This window comes from Oculina patagonica, chromosome 4 (assembly GCF_052425735.1).
Source record: "Oculina patagonica isolate OP01 chromosome 4, crgOcupat, whole genome shotgun sequence".
Classification (NCBI taxonomy): Eukaryota; Metazoa; Cnidaria; class Anthozoa; order Scleractinia; family Oculinidae; genus Oculina; species Oculina patagonica.
Genome location: NC_135761.1, coordinates 456,513 through 468,301, shown reverse-complemented (window position 1 = coordinate 468,301; position 11,789 = coordinate 456,513). Strand labels below are relative to the sequence as shown.

Below are 11,789 nucleotides of genomic sequence, written 5' to 3'. Positions count from 1 at the left end.
CCCCCACTCCCCTCCCTTAATAACGCGAACCTCTTTCGATTGCAGGTTGGAGTTATCGAATTGATTAAAGTTAACGAGTGAATTAAAGTTCTTACTTCTTTCAGGGCGTTATTTTCCTTTTTTATCGCCAACAGATGTTGTAGTTTCTGCTGAAAGTTCTGGTGACCTTTCAATCGAGCAATCTCCTCTTCGGTTTTTTGCATGGCCTGCGAATAAACACATGAACGAGTCAAAAAACAAACTCACGTGATGGACCACACATGGGAATCCGAAGCCTTATTTCTACACTTATAACATGACTTAAAAGGACTTCTGCTCCATGCGAGTGGGGTATTTAGACTGTACAGTTTGGGCGGGCTATATGGGAGAATCCTCCTAAAAGCAGGTTATTAAGCAGGTCCTTAAAGGTTATTCCAATTTGCTCTCTGAAGGCGGAGAACACCCTGAATGAAACAATTTTTTTGCCGCGAGGAATGTGGCCAGCAACCAAAGTGAGCCTGTCGAAGCGGCGAGTGTAAAATTGTCGTTCTACTAACAACCAAGGTACAGGAAGACAAAAAGAAAAAAACATGTTTTAGAAGTTTGAAAATATAATCGAAAACGTGGCAGGTAGGTGAAGTAAGACAGAGGAATTTCACACACAAGTTTAATTGTAACAAATAGAAACGTCAATGTTGTTCAAGAATGAACTATTCGAGCAGCGTCCCTGAATAACACACAAATTGCCTGGAAGAATGAAAACATGTCAGGTTGAAAAATTATGGGTTCCGGAAAAGTCCTTCAAAAATATTTCTTTACGGTTACCTTCTCCAATTTAAATTTCTCCTCCAAAGTGGATTCAAGTTTAGATTTCAATTCTTCTTTTTCTTCAAATCCTTGCTTTTCCATTTGTCTTGTCCTGAAACGAAACGTCACACAATACTATCAACCTCACGAACCGTCACACAACACTATCTATCAACCAAACGAAACCGTCACAACATTAGACTTGGTATGGTCTTGTTGATAGTGTTTGTTTTTCCAATCCAGCATGCACTTTTTCCTGCTTTCAGTTGAACAAAGCGAAAGCGTAATAAGCCATTATATTATAGAGATGTTACCTTTCAAGTTCTTCTGCCATGTATTCAGCGTCTTCTATGGCTGTCTCCATATTCAGCTTAGCTGCAGCCAGCCTGTTACAAGCAAAGAAGATGATTAACTCTTGACAAACACATCAAAGAAAGTCAGGCAACCGGACATACCTTAGCAGCCACCTTCAAATACGGCCACCTTTAGCCGCTCTCTACCGCCCTAAGCTGCAGGTATGAATCCAGGCTCAAGTTTGGGAATATATGTACGAGTGGCGAGTGAACGAGTCGCGGTTTAACCGCTTAATTCAAACGCGATCCTGCTTGAAGGCTAATGGGAGGCGACCGCTAGACACAAGATTGGGAGCGGATTTAAAGCACTGTTAGAGTGAAAAATAAAACCTAACTGCTGTGAACCTACAGTGACAGGGATAAAAAACTTTCAGCAGTTAGGTTATTTACTACTTACTCTGTCTCGACGGCTTGTTTCTCCAACAAAAAATGGGCCTGTTGACGAAACAGTGGGCCAGTTAGCTTGTTAAAAGGAATTGAACAGTGGTAGGCATAACTTGTAACTCTGACAATAGTGCCTTTTTCGGTACTCATGAATATCCTCACAGAAGCATTCGAAGAGATTTTTTGTTGTGGTTTCTTCTAATAAAAAAACGCACCATGTATTCTGGAATACAGTTACATTGGTTTAGGCATGAACTCATCGGGGTGAATTTGAATTGCTTAGCAGCACTTTGAACGTAACAACCGAGAGTGCAGGACCACTCAGACATTCTGCCTGAGGCAGATGTTTCAGCGTTATTAAAGCTAAAAGAATAAGAGTGATACAGTTCCTAATGTTATCTCTAACCTTAACCTAATCTTCCCGCTGTAAGCAGTATCAACTGACCTTCATTTCTGTAGCAATTCTTTTTTCTTCTTCCGCACTTTCTAATTCTTTCCTTATCCTCTCCGCTTCTGTTTTGAACTTCTCTTCCCTGAAAAAAATAACAAGGGAGGGAGACACCGCTATTAACTTTCCAACCATCACGAGCCCGAGGAAACATTCTGACACTAACTGACCATTACAGCGATTGAATGAAGCTTATTTCGAAAGGCTTACCCAACACAGAAACAATGGCTACACAGAAACTAACTTTACCACTAAAGTCAATCGATTAATTTGTATTTCCTAAAAGAAAAACAAGGGGTGGAAATTTGATCATAGTAGCACTTTAAAAGCGAGCCAAAATAAAACTTTATGGCAAAACCAAAGAATAAATTAAAATCCCTGACTTTTCGCTGGTTGTTGAAACTCTGATATAGCATACAAGTTCGACTTACTGTTTCCATCAGTGATTTTAGTTTCTTAACGTATTTTTACCAACACAAAAACACTTTTCATAAAGAAAGATGTAGCACCCAGGTAGTGGACCCTTGCTTAACACTATAAGAGTAGACTAGAGCTAACATTAGGAAGCGTGTACTTATACTCTGTAATATTTTTTTACGTTTTCGATGTAAGCATGCAATTCTGTCTCATTCTATTTACCGTACCTTTCTCTGGCCTCGTTACGTTCGGCCTCCAGTTGATAATTGAGTGTTTTACAGTGAGTTTCCATCAAGTCATTATTTCTTCTCAGTTCATCCATCTCGTCCACCTGGCATCGTAATAACTCCATTTCTTCGTTTTTCTCTTGACGGTGAGCCTCCAAGTTGTCAATCACTTTACTCATGGTAACCTATAGTCAACAACTGTCAATCAAATCTTTTTGGCCAATCAAAGGCTTAAGAAGATCACCAAGCACACCAATACATCATTCTCGTCCCCACTGAGCCGCTTCTCCCTCTTAGCCGGCTGAGCCTGGTGCACGAGGAACAAGTGGCTTTTGAGACACATGATTTGATTGGCTAGATCTTCAACAAAGGAAATTTGAATTTAGCAAATCAAATCAGCCGTAGTAAAATCCCTTTGTTGAAGGGGATTTTAAAACAGTTGATTGGCTAGATTTAAATTCTCTTTGTTAAAAATCTTGCCAATCAAATCACGTGTCCCCAGGGCTACTTGTTTCTCGTGCCCCAGGCTCAGCCTGCCAAGAAGGACAAGTGGCTCTGAGGACGAGAATGACCAATACATATTCTTTCTAATTTTGGCGCTCAATTGTTTATGATCAGTTTCGCTTGTAGTATAAACTGAAAAAAAAACCCTCAATGACTAAGTATTATTTGAATGACTGTATAAATGAACACAGCCTGCACCCAGGTTTCTCTTCCCGCTACTCATGATGTTGCTAATTCACGTCGTCATGAAATTATGGGACCCGCCCTTATGTTTGTTTAAAAATATTTTTGATATTATTATTTTTGGTCGCTGCTGCCATAAGGATCAGTCTGCAGTCTACAATTTGTCACCAGAACCTCACAGGAGGCTGCAATCGCAGATTTACGAAGCTGACGGCCTTTTTTGCCGTCAGTGTTTTACGCTATTTTTTCAGGATCTGCTGGAGAGAAAAAGGAATCTATGCGCAGTCTACCTTTGTATCGGTAAAAACATAGATGTTTCTACAGTCGAACCCCTATTAAGCGGCCACCCATTAAGCGGCCAACCCCTATTAAGCGGCCAGTTACTAAAGTCCCGAAAATATTGTCAGTATAATACTGTAAACATAACCCCTTTTAAGCGGCCACCCCTATTAAGCGGCCGCGGCCACCTTTCTGCCGTCCCGATGAGCGTTCTTCTATTGTTTTTACCTCTATTTAGCGGCCAATAAGAATGTAATAAACGATATTTAAATTAATTTCCAACAAGCTCAGACCGTGACGGCCGATAAAATAATTCAAACACAGGTTTATTGTCGTCTTCCTGTGATTCCGTTATTCCTTTTCACCTTATTTTGTATTGAAATAATGTAACCTTTTAAAGAGACATTATGCTAATTTCTGACAAGCCCCTATTAAGCGGCCAACCTCTATTAAGCGGCCAGTTGCCATTTCCCCGAGGGTGGCCGCTTAATAGGGGTTCAACTGTAATTTTATTGTTACCTGAGTAGACCGCAATTTGTCAAGTTCTGCTTCATGTGATTCTATCATCTCTGTAGCGTCGAGTGATTCGTTCAGATGCTGGAACTGGTGGATACGACTCTCGTACCGAGACTCCAGCTCGGCCTTGGATTCTTCTATTTCTCTGAGCTGTAAATAAAACCATTTCCCAAAACATGAGCTCTTCGAATCTTTGAAGCATGTCATTGAGATGATGAGATAATGAGGGTGTCAAACAAAAACCAAGGGAAATGAATAATGTTACGTTTTAGTGTTTCGTTCTGTTGGCACAAGCTCAAGTTTTAAGTTTCGTTTTTACAAAGTTTTAGACATATTTCCTGTTGGTTTTCCAAACTTCTCAGCTAAAAAAAACCAAAACACCTCATGGGAATTGTTGTTGTTGTTGCTTTGGCCCCCTACAGAATTAACTGGTTTTCAATTGGCTGATGAGCATGAAGAAAATCAACAAAAAAACATATAAAAAATAATCGTTACAAAGTTATTTTGTGATAGTGGAACAGTGTGTTACTGAAAGAAAACCGAATTATTGAACTCATAAATTATCGTTTCCAAAGTTTCGTTCACTAACAAGGAAGCACTTTAGTGCAGACACAAACTTGCCACACAGAACGAAGCTTCTTTTCTCTTTGCACTTGCCACACGAGTTTGACGGTATATTAATGACATCATTAGCGTCACTTTCAGTTATATTATCCAGTTTATGATAGAACTTGTCCCGCATAAGCATCCCTTTTACAAAGATGATTGAAGTAAACGTATGCACGCCTTGCGGACCTTACCTTGTTTTCAAGGCACATCACTGCAGACGTCTTGTCCTTCAGGTCAGACTGCGTTCAAAAATCAAGAATTGTATGACTTGAGGTAACGTAAAACATTCTTGCAATCATGAATTTTAGTGTTTTCGGTGTCACAAATTTAGCTTTACTCTTTAGTCCACAAAATGTTTGTTCCTACTGGAGGAAAGGTTCAGGAAAATTTAACTTCGACTGGTTTAGTGCATCGTTATAAGTACTTATAAACCTAAGGGGTTTATTTCTTTTTAAGACCTTTTTGATGGTAACTCATTGCAGAGGAGGGGGTGGGCTTTTTTCAAGTTCACAAAAAATAGATACAAGACATAAAAGTACGAAAAAGTAAATAAGGGCTAGGCGGGCTTATAACTCTAAAATATATCGATACCTCAAAAGAACTGTTTTCCCCATCTAAATTAAACCTGTCTTTATGAACTACGAACTCTTTCCTGCCCCGGATGATCTAAACGAGCGAACACGCAAGAGAAAAAAATGGATGATTTGTTTTTCTCTTTCTCCTCTCGCTTAAAAAGTCATAAGGAAGTCACTTCCTCGGCTCCTGTTATTAGCATTGTCACGCAAGGTTTCTTTGTTGGAAGAAAGGTGCGTGACAACTCAAAGTGACTGAAATCCGGCCGCGCGAAAAGAGACCAGTTAATTTTGTCTTCCTACCTATCCTTTTGGGGACGAGAACAACAACGGAAATGGAAGCCATGGCTTCATTGGAGGTGTGTATCTTGTTTTGCATGGAGTTCACCGACAGGGAGAGGGTGGGGTCAGACGGGAAACTTTACAAGCTGGAAGAAAGACGAACCCAGTGCGCGCGTGTGTGCCGCATCTCCCGCGCTAAAACTCAAAAAGGCTTAGACTTTGTAAAGAGAGATAACGGGGTGTGGAAGGGAAAGTGGTAATCTCTTGAATTAAACAGAATAAAACGACAACAAAACAGCATGGTTTGTAATGTGATTCCCCGCATTTATTATGTACATACAAGTATGACTGGGCCTATCTTAACAACACACTACTACGAATATTTAACATGGTGCATCAGGCGTTGGGCGGGGGTGTTTGGCTTAACGCGATAAACCTGTCAGATAACAAATATGTACGTCGCTTTTGTGAAGATTTAACAATTGTGTACTAATGTCATTGCCACAGTCACATGACTATTTCACGTCTTGTTAGTTTTATGTTATATGTCGCTCTTGTAAAACGTCTAAAAACTCCTTGGTGTAAAATGTTACCATTGACAGTTTTTACTCTGCATTCTAAAACGTTAAATGTATATATAGAAAAGAACCTTTGGGATGTATGTCACGCACAGCTAAAAAGCTTATAAATATCAGCCGATCGTGACACAGTCAGGTCACGCACAAACAGTGTTCACATTTGTACTTAAATTAGGATTTCCAAAGCTCGTATGTACAACAGGCCAAATATAAAACCACTTAACAACAAGTACGCACCGCTGTCACGGTTTTAGTAAAATATTCTTACTTATAAATATGTACAAGTTACCTTGGATCAATATATTAAATATTGTATAAAAATACCTTCCGTTTCTTCGTATAATATTTAGACTTCAGCCCACGTTTTATCGCGAATGTATACTGAACTATGAAAGACGTCACTAAAGCTATTTCGCAGAACGTTGGGATAACTACTCGGTTACAAACTCAGCCTTGCTGGGGTGGAGCAGGGATAAATTACACACTTGTAACATATTGAAGTCAAAAAAATGCCTAGATTACCCTGGTTTCAGAGGTTTTTGTTCTCTTTTCACCTAAACTTGAGAGCCTGAGAAAAGGTTTTTGACGCTAAGAGGCAAAGAAAGTGACAAGTATTCCGTCTATTTTTCATCCAGTGATATGAAAATCAAATAGTAAAAACGCGTCAAAATAAAAACAAATAAAAAAGCTCAGGCGGTGACCAAATAAAAAATCCCAATAATAAATACGTTTATAAATAGAAAAGCTTGAGAGAAGGGAGGTGAAGAAAATGTTGAAGAGAGAATGCTGGCCAAGTGTCCAGTGTATGCTTGAGGGCTCATGCAAACCATCTCAGTGACGTGTCTTTATATCCGGGAACTCCATAAGGGCGCGGAGTCACGTGATGTGCGTCGCATCAGTATGAATTGCAGGTTGTTTTGTTTAGAGTATATCCGGGATCTTTGTCAGCTGATGGCCTTGAACCGGAAGAACACAGGGGAATTAGATTTTAGATACTGGTTAAGGGAAGTTAAAAACGGCCCAACTCAAAGAGGCAGTGCAGAGGGGAACAGTTTAAAAACGTTTTTAAAAAAACACTTCGCCTGTGGACAGCCACGACGATGAGATAAAATCCAGTTAAAAACAGTAAAAATTGCGGTAAAGACGATCAGCTACTGACTCGGAGCTGTCACAATAAAAAAAGGTTAAAAGCCACGAGTTGTGGCGATAAAAAGTGTTCCCGTACAATCAGCGCTTAAAAGCACTCTCTGAGAGTTGAGCTGTCCACTGGCGGCGTTAAGATAGCGCCTAAAAGCACTCGCCGCAAAATAAGGTGTGATGTAACACTCTTAGAATAAAACACTCCACACTTGTTAAAAAGTAAAAACGTTCACAACATACAAAGAATAAAATGAACTTTTAAAACATTTGTATAAAGGCAAATACTCAGTGTAAAAAGATACCGAGCAGGGGTGGTAAAGTAGCGCTGAAAAGCGCTCCCCTGTCGGAATCAATGTTCAATAGAACAACAGTAAATATATTAACGGGCAGTTCAGTGGGAGGGGGTGAATATCGCTAAGAAGCACTCTATTTTAAGAGATGGTGACAAACACAAACAGAAAGGGTACAACAGCGCTTAATAGCACTCCCTTTCACACAAAACTCTTAAAAAGTCCTTGGACTGATGGAGTTTGACTCTGATGTTGGCGCGGATGACATTCCTCTAGCATCTTCCCCAGCTCTCTCTTTACAAGCTATACGTAAATCCGTGGTAAGCGAAATCTTGCTGCCAGTCGAGCTCAACAAGTGTACATTGTTTACACCCGTTCCAAACACTTAATCATATCCTTACACACGGCAAAGATGTATTTTCTTTCAGTTGTCTCAGCGGATCTAAGCTAATTTTAATTCGAAGAGATCTGCATTGTAATCGAGGAATTTTTAACCCCTTCAAGCCTCAACAAGGGAATTCTACAAACCAGGCTAGTTTGAAAGGTGATGGAATTTTATTCCGTGATTGGTCAGTTTGGTATGTCAATACTCACCTGTAATGACGTCATTTGTTGCTGCTGTTGAGCTAGAGCCTGGTTCATTTCTCTGTATTGCTCAGTCGTGCGACGAAGATCATCTCGTAATTGACTCATCTACAGAAGAAAGAAAATTAAAGAATTTAACTTAAAGCGGGTACTAACCAGAACAACCAGCTGGTTTTTAACCAATTAGGAACAAATAAACTTGGCTTTGGTTAATGCTATGGCCAGATGCGGTTACCGTATTTTCTCGATTAAACGCCGGGCACCGAATAAACGCCGGGTCTCCAAGTTGTATTTGAAAATCAACCCCTTAGACAATTATTAGAGGATGAATATGCTTTAAAAATAATGTCTTATTATATAGCTGTCAAAAATAATGAATAAAAATCATTTCTTAGAAACATAGGGCTTGAAAAAAATCCTGAATTCAAATAAACGCCGGCCCTATCTTGCCAAGTTTGAAATAAACGCCGGGGGCGTTTAATCGAGAAAATACGATACTTTGGTTTGGTTTTACTCTGGATAATATGTAAAAGAAAACCGCCCCTAAAAGACAATTGCTTTACTACTTTGCGCTATTTCACACGATTCTGAGGAGAAATTCCAGGAACTGTGAACTGCAACCCTACTCTTACGGCTTTAGTACAGTTTGATACAAAGTACACAGGGCCCAAACTTACTTCAGTTTCGCGATCCAGTCTTTCCTTGTTGAACTTCTCTGTTTCTCGATCAAGTTTGTCTTTTAATTTCTCTATTGTTCGTTTCTGGTGAAAAGCAACATTCGAGTCAGCAGAGCTTAAGTAACACAGAGAAATACACCATCTTGTCGCATCACAACAATAAAATCACCAAACAAAAGTATGATGTACAAAAAAAGTCTAATATATTTATAAACATCAAATGTTGAACACTAAATAAAACGTCAGTCGGAAATTCGATAATTGACTGATCAAGCGGTTCCCGTTAAAGGAAGCTAGGCGCGAGTACACACCTTTTCTTCAATACTATCTGCCAACTCCTGCTGTTGAAGTTTGCTTTCCTCCAGTTGATTTCTGAGGAATGACAACTCGCTCTGTAAAGAAAAAAAAGTAATATCAAAGGGTAATATTCAAACTCTGCAGCTCATTACCGCGTGACTCTCGAGTAACACAAACAGTTAACTGTAGGCTAGTGGTTTTGCACAACTCAAAAACATGTTTTAGGTCGTTCTGCAACAGAAGCAATATCCTTCAGATCAAAAACACCCCAAAACAATGGTGTATCGAAAAAGAAAATTTCCCAAACGAGACCAACTGGCCCTGGCCATCGAAAAACGTGAATGCTACAGAGAGATAAAGAACAATTATGAACTTAGAATTTGATTCTTATTGTCACATTCAAGTTACATTTTCCAAAATTTGAGCAATACAACTCCAAATTCTCCAGACCGGTACACTACGAAATGTATGGTGACCGGTGGACGACTGTATAGACATCGGGGTTGCAAGCGTTTGGGCTAATGACAGAAAATAAGACTCACATCCTTCTCGCCAAGGTTCTTTTTCAAACCTTTCACGGACTCCATTAAATTGTTTACACAATCCTGAAATTATACAAAAACACAAAAAAAATAATTAGTTCAATTCTAGTTGACATAACTTCAAACATTGAGACACAGGTAATAAGCACAGCTTGAAAACAGTTACTTACGATGTCCGATTCGTTTCGTTTGTTCAATGTTCTGATGGTAGTCCTTGCTTCATCGAGTTCTTCTGACAATGAGTGTATTTTCTGACCCTGTGGAAACGAAAAATCGTATTTTAGTTGTCTGGGATCAAACTGAAGTTAATACAACACTGATTAAGGTACTCTCGGTACCAGAGAATTTTTCTCGCGCGGTGGGTTTAACCCAAGAGTAACACTCTTCGGCGGCCGCAAGAAAAACCTCTGGCACCCAGGGGATAAACAATGTGGTCTTGGTGTGCATTTTTCTCTTACCTGTTGCTCACACATTGAGTTGCTCTCCTGTAGTTCAGTTCTGAGGGCCACAAGTTGTTCAAGCGCTCTCACCATGTCCTGAAACAAATAAAGAGATCATTCGTGTGTCAGTTAGCGCGGACACACATTGAAGGAAATATTCCAGTTCAATTCATTGTAACTTACTTGTTGTTTGTCTTGTTGAGCCAGCAGCTTGTTATTTGTCTCGGTTTGTATGTCTAATTTCTCCAAGGTTCCCTGAAAATAGGTAAAATAACGATTAATGTACTTACCGCTTCGTTCAAAACTAAAGAACAAAAGTGCAAAGGAGAGGGGTATTTTACAAGGTATTTCTATAAGCATTGAGCATTTAACAATCAAAAGTCACCCAGAAGAGTCGAGTGCAGCCATTTCACTTTGATCATTGCGTTCTGTTCCGTAATACCGGTAATTTCGGGGTTTTTTACTTGTCTCTTCTAATCCTATAAACATATTTTATTTTCAAGTTATATGTACCTGCAGTTCTTGTCCCATGTCCTTCAGTCTCTGTCTTTCTGCCTGCAACATGCTCTCGTATTCTTCAATTTTATGGTTCTTGAACTCGAGTTCATCTCTTAGAGTTTCTGCATCCGCCTAAAACGTAATACGCCAAAAAGTTAGCTGAGGTGAAGAAACAACAAAGTGATCGCTCAATGGTTAACGTAGCAAATACGCAGTGTTGAGAAATTCTTCTGTCGACTTAGTTATCGGAACGCTCGGAGAAAAAATGGGGGGACCTTTTTCCTTACCCTATCTATTCCCCGAGAGGAGAGCCTTAGCACAGACTACTCAATGGAAAGCAAAGCAAACAGTCTCACCTGCAAGTGCTGGTTCATCTCTATTGTGCTCTCTGTTTCTGTTTGTTGGTTGTAGTTCTCTATTTCAAGCCTTGTCAACTGAAACACAAATGTTGAATACAAACGTCAGTCAAAGAAGAACTAGCACGAAAGGCAATCATTAACTACACAGTTTACATAAGGGGAATAGGCAAATTTCGTAACAAGTATATATATGATGATGGAGTCCAGCTTTTCAGCAGTACTGAATATGCTAGGCTTCTACGCACACATTCTTCAGCTTTGTCACGCAATCTTTCCCACCGTAATATACCGTTACGCGCCAAAAGAGGGTCTGCTCTCCGTAGAAAGCTATGAACAAACCAGACGCTTGTCTCTCCAAGGATTCAACAACGGTCTGGCGCATGTTCTCAGATTGCGAAGAAAGTGAGAAATAGTAGAGAAACAAGCACATTGTTACGTAAATCTTCGTTGAATTGCTCAAGGAGTTTTCGATTCTTATCATCCAATCAAAATATAGCACTTGGACTCGCGAACGCTCCGAAGGTTGCCACGCCTGCTGGTAACAACGCTACGTTTTCCGTACAATATTTATTCTCCTGCTACCAGTTGCCAGTAGTGCAGAAATTTAGCATCATACCTTGCTCTCCAAAGCAGCCAGTCTCCTGCCGGACTCAATACTCTCCATGTCTCGTTCTTTCTTCAGTGAATCAACTTGTCTCTCGGCAGCTTGAAGTAAGCACCTCACATCTTCGACTTCACTTCGAAGAACTACACAAGAAAAACAATTACATATCAACTGTCTGCTGTGTTGTGTCTTGTCTCGGTGTTCAATGCCAGCTTTTCA

General features: G+C 39.8%; 1 protein-coding gene across 7 annotated transcripts in view; it reads right to left on the bottom strand.

Annotated features, from left to right (window-relative positions):
- Window positions 1–11,789, bottom strand: part of LOC144649004 (kinesin-like protein KIF15) — a 43,767-nt gene that overhangs the window by 1,170 nt on the left and 30,808 nt on the right. For 6 of the 7 annotated variants that reach the window (XM_078508459.1, XM_078508457.1, XM_078508458.1 and 3 more), the window contains 18 exons: window positions 11,583–11,713; window positions 10,964–11,041; window positions 10,623–10,739; window positions 10,293–10,364; window positions 10,128–10,205; window positions 9,840–9,926; window positions 9,670–9,732; window positions 9,142–9,222; window positions 8,831–8,914; window positions 8,163–8,261; window positions 4,898–4,945; window positions 4,101–4,247; window positions 2,616–2,800; window positions 1,969–2,056; window positions 1,537–1,574; window positions 1,101–1,172; window positions 805–898; window positions 96–206 (listed from right to left, as the gene is read on the bottom strand). In XM_078508459.1, coding sequence (XP_078364585.1) covers window positions 96–206; window positions 805–898; window positions 1,101–1,172; window positions 1,537–1,574; window positions 1,969–2,056; window positions 2,616–2,800; window positions 4,101–4,247; window positions 4,898–4,945; window positions 8,163–8,261; window positions 8,831–8,914; window positions 9,142–9,222; window positions 9,670–9,732; window positions 9,840–9,926; window positions 10,128–10,205; window positions 10,293–10,364; window positions 10,623–10,739; window positions 10,964–11,041; window positions 11,583–11,713 — 1,673 coding nt within the window. Of the gene's footprint in view, window positions 1–95; window positions 207–804; window positions 899–1,100; window positions 1,173–1,536; window positions 1,575–1,968; window positions 2,057–2,615; window positions 2,801–4,100; window positions 4,248–4,897; window positions 4,946–5,860; window positions 7,095–8,162; window positions 8,262–8,830; window positions 8,915–9,141; window positions 9,223–9,669; window positions 9,733–9,839; window positions 9,927–10,127; window positions 10,206–10,292; window positions 10,365–10,622; window positions 10,740–10,963; window positions 11,042–11,582; window positions 11,714–11,789 lie in introns of those variants that run through there. The other variant, XM_078508462.1, reaches the window with a different exon arrangement.